At 37.2% G+C, this 19,398-nt stretch overlaps 1 protein-coding gene across 2 annotated transcripts in view; it reads left to right on the top strand.

Moving 5' to 3' along the window:
- Nucleotides 1–15,886, top strand: part of BVES (blood vessel epicardial substance) — a 79,843-nt gene extending 63,957 nt beyond the window's left edge. For both annotated transcript variants that reach the window (XM_044676623.1, XM_044676622.1), the window contains one exon: nt 15,592–15,886. In XM_044676623.1, the coding sequence (XP_044532558.1) occupies nt 15,592–15,701 (110 nt within the window). In that variant the 3' untranslated portion in view covers nt 15,702–15,886. The remainder of the gene's footprint in view (nt 1–15,591) is intronic.
- Nucleotides 15,887–19,398: the final 3,512 nt, after the last annotated feature.

Genomic DNA, 19,398 nt, shown 5'->3' with positions numbered 1-19,398 from the left:
GTATCACCTCACACCTAGCAGATTGGCTAAAATGAAAGAAGGGGAGGGTAATGAATGCTGGAGGGGATGTGGCAAAACTGGGACATTAATGCATTGCTGGTGGAGCTGTGAACTGATCCAACCATTCTGGCTGGCAATTTGGAATCATGCTCAAAGGGGTATAAAAAAATGCCTGCCCTTTGATCCTGCCCTACCATTGTTGGGTTTGTACCCCAAAGAGATCATAGATAAACAGACTTGTACGAAAATATTTATAGCTGCGCTTTTTGTGGTGGCAAAAAACTGGAAAAGGAGGGTATGTCCTTCAATTGGGGAATGGCTGAACAAATTGCGGTATATGCTGGTGATGGAATACTATTGTGCTAAAAGGAATAATAAACTGGAGAAGTTCCAGGTGAACTGGAAAGACCTCCAGGAACTGATGCAGAGTGAGAGGAGCAGAGCCAGAAGAACACTGTACACAGAGACTGATGCATTATGGTAAAATCGAATGCAATGGACTTCTGTACCAGCAGCAATGCAATGACACAGGACAGCTCTGAGGGATTTATGGTAAAGAACGCTACCCACATTCAGAGGAAGGACTGTAGGAGAGGAAACATATAAGAAAAACAACTGCTTGAACGCATGGGTCGGGGTGGACATGATTGGGGATGAGGACTTGAAACTACCACACCAATGCAACTACCAACAATTTGGAAATAGGTTTGATCAATGACACATGATAAAACCAGTGGAAATGTGTGTCGGTTATGGGAGGGGGGGGGCTTCAGGGGATTCAGGGGAAAGTAGGCGCATGAATCATGTAACTATGTTAAAAATGAATATTAATAAATGTTTAAAAAAGGGGGGGAAATAGCCTTAGCTTCTGATGAGGTACATTCATAAGGACAAACTAGAGTCTCTGATGCACATTTCACTTTTTTTCTTTTTTTGAGGTGGAGACTTGGTTTAATTAAAGTTAAATGGTGTGATATTAGTTATACATTGGATTGACTTTTCAGTGGATAACTTTAGAATGTCCTCCCCTATACATACACAGATAATTAAGAACAAATGAGGCCCCCAAGACTGTTGAGACAGTTTGGTGGCACAGTTAATAGAATTCTGGGCCTGGAATCAGGAAGATGTATCTTCCTGAGTTCAAATCTGGTCTCAGCCACTCACTAGCTATGTGACCCTGGGCAAGTCACTTAACCCTGTTTGCTTCAGTTTCTTCATCTGTAAAATGAGCTGGAGAACAAAATGACAAACCACTCCAGTATCTTTGCCAAGGAAACACCAAATGGGGACATGAAAAGTCAGACATGACTGAAACAAATGAACAATAACATATGTGTTCAGATTATACCTTAGATACTTCCTAATCATATAAGCCTAGGAAAGTCATTTCATACTGTTGAACCTCAGTATATCATGTATAAATGGCATAGCACCCATTTCACATATTTGTTATAAGGTTCAAATCAAATGTTGTAAAGAAATTGCTGACTTGAAATCTTATATTTTCCAATCGTAAGTTATCCTTTTTAAAAATAGTAGGGAGGGGATGGAACAAGCATTATTTATATGGTACCTACTATGTTTCTGGCACTATGCTAAGTCCTTTTCTTATTATTGTTTACAAATGCCATTTCATTTCATCCTCACAACTATGCAAGGTAGGTGCTGTTATAATAATAAAAAATAACTAAGATTTATATAACTCTTACTGTGTGCCAAGTACTTTAAAATTATCTCATTTGATCTTCACAACAATCTTATAAGGTGCTACTATTATCCCCATTTTACAGATGAGGAAACTAAGGAAAATATTAAGTGACTTGTGCAGATCATACAGCCAGTGCCTCAGGTAGAATTTGAACCTACTTTAGGCCCAGTAGTACTGTATCAATTGCACTACCTACAGATCTTTTTCTGCCATTCCATCTTGCCACCTTATATTTCAAGGACATTTATCCTACCCTTTTCTCACTCTAATTTTGAGATAAAAGTGTCAGATAAGAGTTTCTAGAAACTCTGTTTTAGAAGTGGTATGATATAGCGGAGAGACCCTTCAGTTTAGAGTCAGACTATCAGGGTTCAAATCCTAGCCTTGCTGCTTATTTTCTGTATAACTTTGGGCAAGTTATTTAAAATCTCTGGACCTCAGTTACCTCTTTTTTAAAGTAAGTGTAGGAAATGTAGGCCATAGGCTCTAGGAGGTCCTTTCCAGCTCTAACTTTCATAATTTTAAGCTCTCCCACCACCAAATATCATCACCCACAGCAGCGAAATGCTGGTTTCTTTATTTTACTAGAACAGTAATTCTTGAAATTAGTTTGGCATATAAGAAAGAATTTTAGTGCTAACTAGAGTCTACTTAGAGGAGTAGGCTTGTAAAACTTGAGTGCAATACTAGCAGGCCTGGAATTATTTGTCGTAGAGTTAAACTTGTCAGAGGACATCAGAGTATATTAAATTTTCAATGACAGGCACAGTGACTGACCCTTGACTGTCACAGATGGTAAAGAGAATCAATTTAGTCCCCAGGCACTGTATGTTGGAAATGCGCATAGTTACATAATTGTGCTCAACTCACATTTATCTAGGTTCTCTTAATGGCAAAGAGATCTATAAGCACCTGTTTAAGGATTACCCACAGTATCCACAGCTTCAAGGTTTAGAAATGTGCTTCTTGAGAAGAATAATCCCTCCTATTTAAAGACAATGTTGGTTTTTGAGTTATTGTTTTTGCTGAGACAGACAGAATACCAGAGACCAGTTTCTTAGTTCTTATTGGAGTTCTCTCTGCCTCGGGCAGTTTTTAGGACCTTGGTTAAATTCCACAGAAAGATTAAACCCAAGGTGCACTTCATTTTGAAAGTTTAGTTTTCAAAAAAAATAGAAATTTTCCTGTTGAGAGTTGTATCCTTGGAGAAAGAAGATCTAGCTACCTTCGAAAAACCAAGGTCAGGTCCAGGGTAGAACAAAAAAGCTCATCTCCTTTGATTTAATCCAGGGCAAAGCTAACCCCATTTTAGTTAACAAAAGGATATTTCCTCTAAAATTCCTCTCTTGAAGGAGTTTCCCTTCCACTTAGTAAAAAATATAATCAAGAGATATTTCTCTTCCTTGAGTTAAAGGTAATTTCACTTCTAGTTTGGTGACCATAGACAAGATAAAAGCTTTTGAGTTTACTAGATCTTTCCTTGAACTTGATTTTCTCTGTTAAAAACAAACAAAAAACTGAACAGGGCTTGGGTAAAGATAAAACAAAGGATCATAAACTATCATCTTTTATCTTTGGCACTTGGAGTAAGTGTTAATAAGGTTTCCTATTCAAATGAGTCAAAGGTTTTTTTTTTATTAGAATGTTATCTTAATATTACTTGATTATACATGTAAAATCTGTATCAGATTTCTTGCCATCTCAGGGATGGGAAGAGCAGAGAGGAAGGGGAAGGTCAGAAGGAGAGAATTTGGAACTCAACACTTTAAAAAAGAATTCTAAAAATTATTTTTACATGTAATAGGAGAAAAATATTATTTTTTAAAAACTTGAAGTTCACAAAATTATATCTTAATATTTCATAAAACAAAAAAAGCCTAGTGCTATGTGTTTCCATAAAAAGAAAGCAGAATTTTAAACTCAAATTATCCAGATTATTTGCTGCATTACAATCCATCTGATAATTGTAGGTTCCTTGAAGACATGGATGATGTTTTATCAATCTTAACAAATGATAAACATTCATCTCCTAGAATACCATGTGTATAGTAGCTATTCTTTATAGAGAGAGTACAAAATTGTTTCTGTCAAAAATAGCCTCTTGGGACAGCTAGGTGGCTCAGTGAGTAGAGAGTCAAGCCTGGAAATGGGGAGTCCTAGGTTCAAATGTGGCCTCAGACACTTCCTAACTATGTGACCCTGGGCAAGTCAGTTAATTCCAATTGCCTAGCCCTTGCCATTCTTCTACCTTGGAGCTAATACTTAGTATCAACTCTAAGACAGAAGATAACGGTTTTTAAAAAGTGACTTCTAAATACTTCAGCTTAAAATAATTTAAAAAATAACTCCATAGCCTTTTAATCACCTTTGAATAATAACTGCATAGTCTAATTTGGGATTCACAGAACATAATTTACAGTATTAATTAGAAGGTTTTAAATTTTTTGCATGGAAAGTTAGAGATTTAGAATAGTGAAAGATTAGTACTTTAGAGCTAACAGGGGCTTTAGAGATGAAGTAGTTCCTTTTGCAAAGGGGAAACTGAGTCTGAGTCCTTTGTTCTTTTCATTTCTCTGTGTTCTTTCCATAACACCACAATGTCTTTCATACAAGTCAAGATTTTTTTAGCCTCTGAGGAAATGAATAACAGATTCAGCACTGATAAAACATTTAAAGTGTTTCCAAAGGGTAGTTACTATCAGGTTGATAGCCTTGGCACAAAGTCAGAAGTAATTTTTAAGACCTTCTCTAGGCAGTATCTTTGATTGCTACAGCTATTGACATAAAATTCCTAAAATTTCTTTCCATTCTTAAAATCCTCTTCTTATTGTTGTTTAATTGTGTTTGATTCTTCAGGACTCCACTTTGGGGTTTTCTTGTCAAAGATACTAGATCAATTTGGTTGCTATTTCCTTCTCCACCTCATTTAACAGATGAGAAAACTGAGGCAAACAAGGCTAAGTGATTTGTCCAAGATAACATGGCTAGTAATTGTCTGAGATCAAATTTGAATCCAGGTCTTTCTGACTCCAGTCCTGGCACTCTATCCACTGTGCAACTTGCCTGCCTGCCTGAAACTTCTCTTCTAATAGCCTCTTAATTCTAAAGAAGCAAGTGTTACAGTTCTAAGTAGATATTGGCTCCTAAAAATCTGTATTTGAAGCTTACATCATGGTTTCTTTGAATACTTTCTTTCTTTGAATTGTTGCATTCAATGAATTGGCAACAACTTTGTAGCATTCTAATTTCCAGATGTTGAAAATGCAATTAGTTTAATAGAAACAAGGTTTATTCCCTTCATGTTGTCACCACAAAGCAAACACACTATGTGAGTGTTACCTCTGCAAGTCTCAGAACAACTGCTGTGTGGTTAGCAATTCTTCCAGTGGAATGTAAGTTCCTTGAAAATAAGGACACTACATTTCTTTAGAACCCTCAGCATCTTGCTCCGGACCTTGCACAAAGAAGGGCTTCATAAATGTTTGTTGAATTGAACTGACTCTCAGAATAGCTTCATGACTAGATCAGAAGAATCAGAGAAGCTAAGTTTGAGTGCTACTTGTTTTGCCTCAGGCAAATCATGTGAGTGCTGTTTGCCTCACTTTCCTCATCTGTAAAATGAGATTAAATGCCATCATCTCCATATCTTCCTGTTCTAAGTACCATGACACAATTTATTTTAGATGGCTCTATACAAAGACCAAATAGGCTTCAGTCTACATACATCATGGTACAATGAGAAGATTTTCCTTCCTTCTCAGTGTTTTGCAGAGTCAAGGCCACCAAAACATTTACTAGTGATAATATTTAAAAGAACACCTGCCTCACTTATTTTTTGATGCCTGAAATTCTATACTTGGACTTAATGTTTTTTGCATACCAGTTGTCATAGAAACACCTTCCAGTGTAGTAACTCTGAAGTCTCCTCAGTCATTTGTACATTAGCATGAATCATTTCGGCTTCCCTTTCTTGTGGACAATTTTTGATTGGTATAGGGAGTTGAAACTTAGTCCTTAGAATCATAGAAGGAAGAAGGAAGAAAGGGGAGAGTAGGCATCATAAGATCACAGATTTAGACCTAGAAGAGACCTTATTGATCCTATCTTCTAACCTCTTTTTATTTTTCAAATGAGGAAACTGAGACTTAGAAAGGCTAACTTAACTGAGGTAATACAGTAATAACCGAGCTCAGGTTTCAAACTAAACCCTTTAACTTCAAATTTGTTATTTGTTCTACTGCCTAGAGCCAGCTTGGTTACGGAATCCCTTTCTTAATAAATTTTCATAGCTATATTAGATATGTAGTCTAGAATTAAGATGGACCTCATTATTCTATTGGAGAATAAGAAATTTGCCCATTAACCAATGCTTGTAGACAGTAATAGCCTGGTAATAGAATATTCCCAAGCTAGGGGTGGCAATCACTTTGATAGTCTGGTGTTAGACCATTTGCCTTAGTGACCCTCTGCTATCATTAATTTACTCCTATCCATATTTTGTGACCCAAAGCAAGTCACTTAACCCTGTTGCCTCAGTTTCCTTATCTGTAAAATGAGCTAGAGAAAGAAATGGCAATGGACTCCAGTATCTTTGCCAAGAAAACCCCAAATTAGGTCATAAAGAGTCAGATGTGACTGAAAAATAACTGAATATCCTAGTCCACCCTTCATTTTATAAACGAGAAGGATTGAGGTTTGGAGAAATGAGGTAACTTACTCAAGGTCACACAGATCACTCAAAAATAATTATCCTGGGATGCTAGCAGCACAGTCAATGGGAGTTTATTTCTTTTGGATAAAAAACTTCAAGGAAAAATTCCTTATTCATAATATAAGTAAGAAGTAAAAAGGAGGAAAGGCATGCGCATTTTGGGGTAGTTAGGAGTCATTTTATTTCTTAAAGCATTTTTTCTCTTTTTATCCCAGTCTTCTAGTGCAATATTTTGTGCATACAAGGCACTTAGTAGATATTTTCTGATTGACTTGAATGAATTAATTAATGGGAGAAAGGACCATTACAATAACGACAAATTGCAAGAGCCTCTAACATTTTTCTGGTTTGTGTCCCCATATTTTAAAAAAAAGAACAGTAACAGCCTAGTGAATGAATGTATAAATGATCTCTTAACTAGTTGATAGTCAATACATATTTCTTGAATGAATTTCAGTATTCTTGTCATAATACAAATAGTGCTGGGCTGGTAAATGTTTAACAACCAAATTGAGGGGGGGGGGAGAGGAGGAAGGTAGAATACTTTTTTTTGGTTTAATCTACATTCTTCATATTTTCTCCATCTTTCTTAATCTACACAATGAACACAACAATAAATCAAGCCCCGATTTGTAGCATTGCTAATTTTTTAAGCCTTTAATTTCTGTCTTAGAATTGCTACTATCAGTTCCAAGGCAGAAGAGCAATAAGTACTAGTTGGAGTTAAGTGACTAGCCTACAGTCACCCCACTAGTGTTATATTGAATCTCTGGGAGCTTGAAGTTCACCTTTGATTGACAACTAAGTCAGTTGGATGGAATGTTCCCAGGGAGACACGCAAGAGGCAGGAGGGGCAGTTGTGAATCCTGAGGAGAGATTCTGGGTCTTTGACCTGAGTTGAGGCTGGAGATCGGTGGATCCTGGTCTTGGAGTGAGAGGGTGCAAACATCTCTCTGCAAACTCTTCCTGTACTTGAGATACCGTTTCAACCTGTACCTGACCACCACCTTGGTGTCTACTGCCCCTAGATATCAGGAGTTACATCATCTAGATATCTAGGTTTCCCAGGGCCCGGGAGGGATTCGGGAAATGGGCAGGAGACGAAGAAGAGGGTGGAAAGGGTAGACATAACTCAACTGTTAAGGCTGAAGATCTACTGAATAAGAAGCTGAAGATTTCCCAGCAGTTTACCTACTCTGGTTTAGTCCTGGCCAGGCTGAACCAGAGGGAAGCTACATTGATTCTCCATCTGCCAGCAGTTGAGATTTCATTAGTAACAATTAGAATAGGGTCTCCTATACCACTGTCGTTTACCCTTATCCTTCCTGTTTAATATGTAAAGTTTAAAGTACCTTCCTAAATCAGTTTCAAAGCTTGTTTGGGAAGGGAGAAAATGCAGTCAGAATACAAGTCGTTATCCTAGCTAAAGAGCCCAAATCAATATATCAATTAACCCCAGGTGATCCTGAAGGGATATACCTCTTGACCTGAAGGATCCTGCCTGGGCAACTGTTATAAAGGAGAAGGGTCATCTTATTTCTCTCTGTACATCATTTCTACCATCTCAAATAGATACAAGAGACCTCACAGATAATTATAACACTAGGAAGTGTGTGAGGTCACATTTAAACCCAGAACATCACATCTCCAGGTCTGTGTCTCTCTATCCTCTGAACCACTTACCTGCCAAATATTGCTGATTTCTGATGTGATCACAGCTAAAATGTAACAATTCAAAGCTGTTGGGAGCTGAATCCAGTATACCTTGAGCACAAAGTAGAGTCCACTAAAAATTTGGTGTCCCCAAACAATTATTACACACACACACACACACACACACACACACACACACACACACACACATCCAGGATCACTATATTCTTTTTTATTTTTTAAATAAACACCTCTCCACTACCCTATGATGCAGGAGTGACTTTCAGTACACATATTGATGGGCCATAAAAGGGAAGTGCCTTCAGGGAAGTCTCCTTGGCTCCAATTCTAGCTTGTTTCCCATTTTCTTTTGCAGTTCTTCTTGCAAATCATTTGCTAAATTGCCAGTTTTCAGCAAATGTGGACCACCTGAATTTTCAGAAAATTCAGTTCCAGAGGATATTGCATGTAAAATTCAGTGTTCCCAATAGTTTCAAGTATCCAGACCAAGGAGTTTAAGACCTCTATCCAATTACTCCTCCCCATCAACCCTGAAAATAGCCCTTTTTGAAAGAGCAGTGTTTTAGTAGTAACCTTAAATGGAGCCTTTATTGTGTGACTTCTGAGTTGTGGTCTTAATATTTATAGGACAACTACTCTTCTATTTCTTCCCTCACCTCCTCCACACATTGCACCTGCATTCTGGGGGATTCACACAGCTATTTCCAGAAACATTCTTTTCTGTAGCAAAGAATATAAGACCATTTCCGTATGACAATTAATGAGAGTCAAAGGTAATAGCTCAAACCCCTTCGATTCATGAGGAAACACGTCAGTAAGATAAAAGTGCAAATTTTAGAAAAGAAATATTTTGTTTTCTAGAGAAGTTGCTAAAGTTTCCCCTTCCTCGATTAGTTTAAATAACTATATCTAAGAAACCATATAATCATAAATAAGATTCCAAATGTCTATGAGGTTTTTAATTACTTACTGAATTGTTTGGCCACATGGCTGGACATAATAAAAATAATAACATTTTCAAAAGAATTTAGAAAATGTCACCAAAGTTTCCAGGATAGGAAAGTCTCACGGCATTTCATTCCAAAATCTCTTATATAATTTAAGTATATTGCTTGAGGGGAAAAAAGTTTTCCTGACCAACTTTATAGAATGATGCTCTGTTTAGTTGAAGGTGAAACTTTAGCAATTTCAGTGTCCTGGGACAAAGCTCAAAACCAGAAGAAAATTAGACTAAAACAGTTGTCAAAGTCTGTATAGTAAAGCCCTTTCACTGAACTCCATATGTGAGTCTTTCCAGCCCCTCACTTAGAATCTATTTACTCTATCCTTAAATATTATTCCCCCAAGTCAGGTGGCTTTCCAGCCCATAGAATACTATTATTGAGACATTTTCAGTTGTATCTGACTCTTCATGACCGTGTCTGGGGTTTTCTTAGCAGTGGTTTACCATTTCATTCTCCAACTCATTTTAGAGGTGAGGAAGCTGAGGCAAACAGGGTTAAGTGACTTGCCTGGGGTCACATAGCTAGTAAGTATCTGAGGCTGATTTTGAACTCAGGTCTTCCTGATTCCAAGATCAGCACTCTATTGTACCACCTAGCTACTCCCAAAGAAGACTAGAAGGAAGGACAGTAATAGCTACTGACCATCAGAGAAATAGCCGTGTTTCTGGTTGACAAGCACGAATTTCCATTGGACACCAAAGGGAGAGAAAGAAAAAAACATAAATCTGATCCTGACCAAATTATACTCTCCTGTGGCCATTTAGTGTAGAGACAAGTAGTTCTTCCCTCTTTAACTACCCTCAAGAACATCCAGGACACTATGGGATAGTACAGAAGCTGGTCTTCAGAATAATGATTTTGAGCCAAGAAGAAAACATTCAGTTATGTTCAGTATATTTTGTTTAAAAAGGTAGGGAAGTGTTTATGTCTTTTTAGAAAAAGTTTGAGAGTGTAAGAACCCACATTTGGATAAAGGATTTGGATAAATGAACTATTAAGATGTTTACTAATGAGATGCTCAAGTTCATTGGAGTCAAATTTTCACCAGCCAAGGGACTAATGGGAATGAGTATCTAACCAATAAAAAGCTCTATTGTACCACCAGCTCTTCCTTCCAACAAAATTAGTTTGCACCTTCTGGGCAAACTCCTAATGAGTTATAAAAGTTAGTGGGAAACAAGGCAAAGGGTTTGAAAAGGATTTATCACCACCAACTTGGGGTTATGTAAGACCATTTCCTTGGAGTATCCAATTCTCTCATTTTTACTCCAATCCAAATTGAGTTTTTGATTTACTCAGTGAAGGAAATATTCATTCTTATTTTATTATAAAACCTAAATCTTGGGGCAGCTGGGTAGCTCAGTGGAGTGAGAGTCAGGCCTAGAGACAGGAGGTCCTAGGTTCAAACCCGGCCTCAGCCATTTCCCAGCTGTGTGACCCTGGGCAAGTCACTTGACCCCCATTGCCCACCCTTACCAATCTTCCACCTATGAGACAATACACCGAAGTACAAGGGTTTAAAAAAAAACACCTAAATCTTTCTCAGAAAGAACTCTCTTTCCCTATCAAATTAGAAAACAACAAATCTGATGGTAAATGATTCTCTAAGTATTTGAAGACTGGTCTTCTGTCAGTGACTGCTGCAACCAGAGAAATAAGCCTCTATTCCCATTTTCACCTTTTGTGAATATCAGTCCTTGCACTGAAGACCATTCTGGGATTCTCACATCAGAAAGATTTAGGAACTGGAGTGGTGCTGTCTGTCACACTGAGTCTGGATAAGCATTGGAATGAAGGGCTCTCAAACCAGCCCATGTTAGCATCAAATAATTTCTCTGGTTGTCTAAACTAAGAATAAAAACTAATAATCAATAGTTAGTATTTATGTAGTGTTTATTGTATACCAGGCACTATTCTAAGTACTTTTACTATTATTATCTCATATGAACCCTAGAAAATTAGTGTTATTACTTAATAATCCCATTTTACAGATGAGGAAACTGAGGCAGAGGTTAAGTGACTTGCTCAGGGTCACATAGTTAGGAAGAGTCTGAAGCTAGACTTGAACACAGGCCCTGATGACTCTAGGTCTGTTGCTCTTCCACCAGCAACCTAACTGTCCACATTAAAAAAAAAAAAAAAAAAAAAAAAAAAAAAAACTCTTTCTTAGAAACAACTCTAAGACAAAAGGACAAGGGCTAGGCAAATGGGTTAAGTGACTTGCCCAGGGTCACATCACCAAGAAGTGTCTGAGACCAGAGTTGAACCCAGGACCTTCTGACTCCAGGACTGGCTTTCTAGCCACTGAGTCACCGGACTGCTCCAGCACTTTAGCTGCTACTGAGTCACCTTGCTACCTCAAGTGTTTTCTGAATGTTTCTTAAGGATTCCTGAGATTTTCCCTCGCTGACAAGAAGCAATTTCTCGACATATGGGGACAGCAGCCACATGGCTGTTACGCTGTGAATCAGGAAACTTGTATTGCTCAGCACGTCCCTGCCATTTCCTGTGTTATGATCTTGGGCACAAGTCTGAGCATTTCACTACCCTACTCTAGAGGCTTCAGTGGCTCCCTTTTGTCTCTGACACAAAATACAACCTCTTCTGACTGGCTTTTAAAGCTCTTCACAATCTAATTATTCATTACTCCCTATCATACTCTCTGGGCTCCAACCAAACTTGTTCTTGTAATTATTTTCTGTCCGTTTGGAGCCTTTGCACAGGCTGTCCTCCATAACTGGAATGCTCTCCTTCTCCTTTGGGGAACTTTAGCTCCTTTCAAGTCTCAGGTCAGTTACCAATTCATCTATTAGATTTTTTCTGATCTCCCCAGTTTTCTAAATCATGACCTGAAATCACTGTTTTTATTTTGGAAATCTTTTGTTTTGACTCAGCCATTATCATGTTAAGTCATGGAGAGTAGGGACTGGCTTGATTTTGTATTTGTATCCCTAGAACCTAGCCTTAAGCCTGATGCATAGTAAACATTTAACAAATTTTTGATTGATGAACGAATGAAAAATAATTTCTTATGCACATCCTCTGTAAAAATCACTGTTAATTACTTAGTATACAAATTAAAAAGTGAGATAGTCTCTGCTTCCTAAAATCTCACACTCTAAAAACAAGAAATAAAACACATAGTAAAGCTATAGCTGCAGCATGGATAAAAATGTCTAAGAGTGATTAGGGTGCAACAGCAGGGTTGAGGGTCCAAGTGGTCCAAATGGTAAGACATCCAATTTAAAGATAAACAAATGATTTTTCATTTCTTAAATTAATTACTTAGTCTGTTATATTAAAATTCCTAGCAATCTCCCTTTCTCTCTCCTCTCCCTGCATTAGAGAAAGCATCATTTGACAAAAATATATATGTAAATATAAAACTATATCTTGTTTGTTTCTATTTATCAATTCTTCTTTCTAGAGGTGGACATATATACAAGTCATTCTTCAAACAATATTTTGGCTATTGTATATAATGTTTTTTTTTATTCTGCTTGTTTCATTCTTCCTAATTTCATGTAGGTTTTTCTGCGTTTTTTTAAATCCTTACCTTCTCTCTTAGAATTAATACTATGTGTTGGTTTCAAGAGTGGTAAGGGCTAGGTAATGTCGGGTAAGTGACTCACTCAAGTCACACACCTAGGAAGTGTCTGGGGCCAGATATGTACCTAGGACTTCCCATCTCTACATCCTACTCTTTCCATGTTTTTTTAAATTAACCTGCTTATCATTTCTTATAGCACAGCAGGATTCCATCACGAACTTATGTTACAATTTGCTTAACCATTCCCCAATTGGTGGGCATCCCCTCAATTTCCAATTCTTGGACACACTGAAGAGAGCCATTTTGGAGGGCAATCTGGAGTTATGCCCAAAGAGTTACAGAACTGTGTTTAACTTTTGAGCCAGCAACACCACTATTAGTTTGTTTTTTCCTAAGGTGATCAGAGAAAAAGGAAAAGAACTTTTGTGTTCTAAATTGTTATTTCTTTTGATAAAACCATATCTATTTGAGATGCTGACCTATTTGAGAGTATCAAAGACTTTGATGGGAAAAATTCTCTCTTCCAAGTCTTCAATACTTGTGGCTACTAAGGAGGCAGAGACTGCAACCCCAGCAGAGGAAATTGCCAGGGTTGCACCCCCATTGGGGTTGCTTTGCTGGGTGGTGCTGGCAAAGTTGGGCTGGATGTCAAGGTGGTGACCTGGCAGGTCAGGGGACTTTTGAGGATAGGGTCCTGGATAGACTGATAAATTTAGATGGAGAAAGGACCCTAGAAGTCGTATAGTCATCATATTTATAGATGAGGAAACTAAGGCTTAAAAAAGCTTATCATATAGGCAATGACTGATATCTGGGATTCGAACTAATCCAAAGCTCTCTCTACCATCAGTACTGATGCGCTTACATAACTAGGCAAACTTTTTCAGTGAGGTTTAGAGACTTGCTTATTAAGTGTGTAAACACTGAACTGCCCTATATCAAAATTGTCCTTTGCTGTTTGAAGATGTTCCTGACATTTCTTCTCAGTTGCCTGAGTGCCACTTTAAAGATGGAGGGGTGCCATGTGGATAGCCTATAATATTGCATTAGGGCTCTTTGCCACCCTAAAGCTGCTTTCAGATATTTGGCCACTTAATCATGAGCTTTTTCAGAGGAAACCATCCCATCCTTGACTGCTCCCTGCCAACTCAGGCAGATCACCAGCTGCTATGATTGCTGCTGTATTTCCTGGCTAGTATTAGTATTGATTTGATACTCTTTAAGGACATTATAGCATTTCTTCTTCATGCCTTTAGTGGAATGACATTTCTTCTGCTCCCTGTAAAGCAAATAGATGACTAGCTTCAACCATTTGCTTTCCAAAATCAACTCTACAGTGAGTTTTTCTTCAGGTCTCTAGACTAGCTGAATTCTCTTAACTTAACAGCATCACTGACACAATGACTTAGCTTAGTGCCTTTTGAGCTGTAAGCATGACATGGTGGTGGTATGAATAGCTCACATTCCGAATTCTGATTAAATTGATCCGGATATTGAATTTGATATTATCGATGGTCCATTTATGATATCATATAACAATGCATATATTCATTATCTGTTATTAACACTTTTGTAGTCTAGGACTTACTCAAGATCGTCCTAGGTTGTTTAGGTCCAATTACACTTATAGGCTACTCTAAGAGTTAATAATTGGTTGACTTAGCTGTAGCTTTAAAAAGATATTGTAGGAGGGGGCAGCTGGGTAGCTCAGTGGATTGAGAGCCAGGCCTAGAGACAGGAGGTCCTATCAAATCCGGCCTCAGACACTTCCCAGCTGTGTGACCCTGGGCAAGTCACTTGACCCCCATTGCCTACCCTTACCAATCTTCCACCTATAAGTCAATACACAGAAGTTAAGGGTTTAAAATTAAAAAAAAAAGATATTGTAGGATACAGCACTGGGTAGAAGGCAGTGGAGGGACTCACTTCCATATGTTAACACATTTAGTTATAAGTGCATTGTGTAATGTAGAATCTTGGGACATCAGCCAAGTACTAAGTGCACTGATTTCAGGTAGGTGCATCTATTTATGACCTTAGATGACCAGGAAACAACATCAATGCAGAAGAAGCTTGGCTATCCAGCCAGTAGCCATAGTTATTGCCTCTTAGACTCCAAGCCAAAGAAGTCTTGGAGGATAACTTCCTTGATTTTTAGGTAAAGAATTCACCTAATTTATATGGAGGGGTAGAACCCTGGTAGTTATTGATCCTATGATAATCATATTCATATGTCTGAAAAATTATCTGTAGAATATATTCATTTATTCAGAGACCTTTAAATACTCTATAAGTAAGTCAATGTTTTTGCCCTTATTTATTCTAATTGGGAAAAAACAAAAACAGAACTGGCGACTCAGTTGCTTATGTGTTTATTAGAAATTCCATGTCGCTATTCCTAATCACATGTATTACTACTTTTAGACAACCCACTCTCCTATATCTATTTTTTGTGTTCATGCTTTGCTTCAATTTTCAGCTAACTGCCTGAAAATCTAGAGACTGCCTTGGTTCTAGCCAGACTGGTTATTTAAGAAAGCTCATATTATACAAGCAAATTTAGTAGAATCAATTCAAGAGTGTTCCTCCAGATAGATACACAGCTATTCCTCATTTGGAGTTTGTTTTTTATTTTTTGACATAAGATAAAGATAAATCAGACTTAGGACCAATTTCCCTTCCTCATACCTCTGTTTCATTCAAAACAAAGCAGAGTTGCTAACCTTTCAGAGGAGGGACCAGTTTTTGTTTTGTCTTTGCGTCCTCAGTGCCTAGCACAGATCCTGACACATAGCAGGTTTTAACAAAATGCCAAGCTGAGCCATTGCCAATCTTTAGACTTATGTGCAATTTGGAAAGATGTTGCAATTTGAGGTTGAGATTGTTTTTTCGCAAACATATCAGGCTATATTAATCAATTTTCTTTGTGAAATGTTGACAGGATCACCCTCCCCATACATGAGAGCCTCTGAAAAAATGAAGCCCATTGAAGAAGCTGTTGAAGATGATGTCTTTGAGCCTGAATCTCCAATTAAAGTTAAAGTTCGTTGATTGCATCCAAGCTTAAAAAGAATTATGGAGGGTTTGTAGTTCTGGTCAATTAAAAAAATGTCATCCTGAAGAGAAAAGCTATCAGTACTTTTTAAAAAAAAGCTTTCAAATTGTCCCATCACGATACATCCAGATTGTTGAAATCTGGGGGTCAATGATGATATTAAAGGTTTTTTTAACCTGTTTTCCCTTTTTTTTACTGGTCAACTTTTTATTGGTTTGTTTTACTATGAATTTTTATTTAGCAAAGTTCTATTTTGACATACAAATGTTTGTGTTTTCTAGACATGTTATCACTAAGTCAACATTCTTATTATCAATTGCTATAGAACTTCCCGTCATTTATTTTAACAACTTATATTTATGTATTTTGTGGTTATGACATTCTTTACATATATTACCTCATCTGATTCTCACAGCATCTCTGAGTTAGGTAGTGCAAATACATATTACTTTCTCTATTTTGCAGAGGAAGAAACTGAGACTTAGAGAGGTTACATGACTTTTTGAAAGTCACACATCTAGCAGCTGATGGAGTCTAAAATTGAACTCGATCCTCTGATTCCTACAATACACTTTCTAATATATTTTGTGAAACACCACAACTAGCAAGGATCAAACAGGGCTTTGCCCCACGGCACTAAAATTGGAGTAGGGGCATACTCCCCCCACCCCCAAGAGGTGACCACCATCCACACTTTTTGCTTTATGGTCCTCTGCCAGGATATCAGTATGTGATACGGACATCATCTCTTTCTTATTGCCTTGTCTCCAGTACAAGATTTTTGTTGTTGTTTTGTCATAAATAATAACCACTTCATCATCATGATGCATCATGTTAGAGGCAACAATCTCTTTAACTTATTCAAAAGACAATTTCGATCACATTAAATTATTGTGATTAAAATGACATTGAAAAACAGGTGAATTTACTTAGGTTGTCTATGTGAGGCCTCTAGATTTCTTTTTTTCTTCTCAGACAGAATTGATTGGTATTTTCAGAGAAATGATTAGCTTGATTGTTATGGGTTAGTCCCCAGCCCCCACCCCAGTCCTCTCTAGAATAACCTAATTTTTCCATTTCTAAAATGACTACTTTGGCCCTATGTAGGCAGCCTGATAAGAACAAAACGTATCACAGGTGAAGCTGGAACTGGCTGCAACTCACACTCCCCGTCGTGATATAGTTTAGCATTCTGATTATAAAGTGGTTGCCAGTCCTAGAGGAAAGTAATACTGAATTTGTTTCCCATCATTCTTCTCTATCCACTCTCTTGTGACTCTCCATCAAATTTTTCTTTTCTGCCCCCCAACCAGTAGGACTAGTATCATCATGCCTTTTGGAACCTGACGGAGAAAAATTGGAAAAGCAGAAGAAGCCAGTGTTTATGGAGGTGAGAGGGTGGTGCCAAAGAATCATAGACTACCACGATTAACTTTATTTTATTTTATTTTCAGAATTCTCATCCTGGGGCTCCTCCCTAGCCATACATTTCTTTAATGTGTGGATCATATATCCAAAATTAGAACCTCAGGCTTGTTCTCACACAGAATAAACAAACTATTAATAAAAAGGTGTTTTATTTTAAAAATATTTTTATTTTGAGTATTTTCCCATAATTACATGTTTCATGTTCTTTCCTGCTCCCCAAATCCCCCTAATCCCCCTTAGCCAATGCACAATTCCACTGGGTTTTACATGTATTAAAAAGGCATTTTAGAGAATGTGATTTTGAGTTAAGTTTTCATCTTTTAACTGGAATTGTGACTGGAAATGGTCACATTCCAGTGGTAGGGGCACACTTGGTCAAATTGAATGATGGACCGATGGCCATCAGGGGAGTTGAGGCAGACCAGCCAGGATAAGTCCTACAAAGTGGTTTTAGCCAACATTCATTTATTTAATTATTTCACATATACACAGACACAGGCTGAGGCAGTCCTTTATTACATACATACGTAAATATATTCATGTATGTGTAACTATGTATATATTTATTTGTGTGTATACATGCATGTACATTTCCACATCCCATCAAACCTAAATTCCCAAGCCAGTTACTTTAGTAATTTAGTTTTAAACAAATTCTCACTCTGGGTCATTCATGGAAGATGTCACACATGATGGTAATCTTTTCACATAGATGACATGCAAATTCCCCATTTTAAATATGTGTTTTGGAAATAGGGGTATAATAAAAAAGGCAATCTAGTTGACTGAGAGTTTTTCATTTTCAGATGGTGAATAGGAAAGTTTGGGGTTATTTTTCTTCAAATGGAGGCTATATAATAATTCTTTTATTTATCTAAGATTTAACATACATAATTGCTTCAAAATGTGTTTATTTTAAAAAGTACATATATTATTGTTTCTTTATTGTTAATGGACTGCCCTTCTCACTTACATTTCCTCCAACAAATACATAATATATTCATTCCTCATGACAATGAAGCATAGTTGATATCTAGAATTGACACCCAATTTTAAAAATAATTTTATTTAAGAATAAAAATGTTTATTCTACATGTATTTTTTGCCTTATAGATTAAAAAATATGCCCTGTGTCATTTGATTCAGTTTGTTGAGTTAAGGTATTCTTAAATTTGGGCTCTTCTTTAAGCAATACAAACCAGCCCATTAGCCATTTTGTGATAATGTATTCCTCCTTCCATGCCTCTAGTTCATCTCCTTTGCCCATTTTTTATTGGGGATGTGGAAGAGGAGAGGGAGGAAATGAGGCCTTTAATTTCATTAGGGAATGTCCAAAAAGGAAAATCCCTCAACTAAAGCATATAGGCAAAGGTTTACCCAAAGGTCAAATGACTTCCCCATGGTCTTAGAACTGTGTAAGAGACACTAGAAGTGCTACTTAAACCAATGTCTGTCTTCCTGACTTTGTGGACTGCTTTTTATCTACCTGATTATCTCTTCTCTGAATGTGTTTTTAAAGAGCTTTATTCTACAAGAATTTCTCCATATAGCAGAAAGAAAACAGCTTCCTTTCCACTTCACCAATGGGATGTGAATTTTAGTCAAGTTATCTGGCCCTTCTATCAGTTACTAAAACATTAAAATTATGGACTAAAATGACAGATCCATTTTGCATATTTGTAACCCTCCCACTTTTTTAAATCAGAGATTATTTTTGTAAACGGAGGTCCCTGGGAATGTAGTTGTGTTTTTTTGAGAATTTAAATAGTTTGGCGGTTAATTGAGAACATTTATAACACTATTTTAAGATAGAATTTGAGACATCTTTTCTCCAAGAACTGGGATAAGGCATATTAGCTCTGAGTTTCATAAGACTAATTGACAAAAATCACTCCACAGACTGTCACCTAAGCCAATTTGACATAACGGTCCTTGGTATGCAAATCATTTTAAATTGGAAATAAACAGATGGGAGTTGGGGCAGAGTGCTGCTAGGTCAAGATTTTACATGGGCTGTTGAATCTAGGGGAGCTTGAAATCAATCTTTCCCCTTCCCTTCAAGCAGTATTCACTTTTGCTCTCCTAGACAGATGAGCGGGTAATTACTTAAAATTGACTTGGATGAGTTGTTTTTTTTTTTTAATTTTCTGCCACTTTGGGAGTAAATCTTTAAAGGAGCAAACTGCTGAGATGAATAAATTTCAGAGCACTGGCTGATTTTTTTTTGTTAATAGATGATGTGTCTGTCCATAAAGAATGATGAAT

This window comes from Gracilinanus agilis, chromosome 4, assembly GCF_016433145.1.
Source record: "Gracilinanus agilis isolate LMUSP501 chromosome 4, AgileGrace, whole genome shotgun sequence".
NCBI classification, from domain to species: domain Eukaryota; kingdom Metazoa; phylum Chordata; class Mammalia; order Didelphimorphia; family Didelphidae; genus Gracilinanus; species Gracilinanus agilis.
The sequence above is the reverse complement of the archived record's forward strand: the minus strand, read 5'-3'. Positions and strand labels throughout refer to the sequence as shown.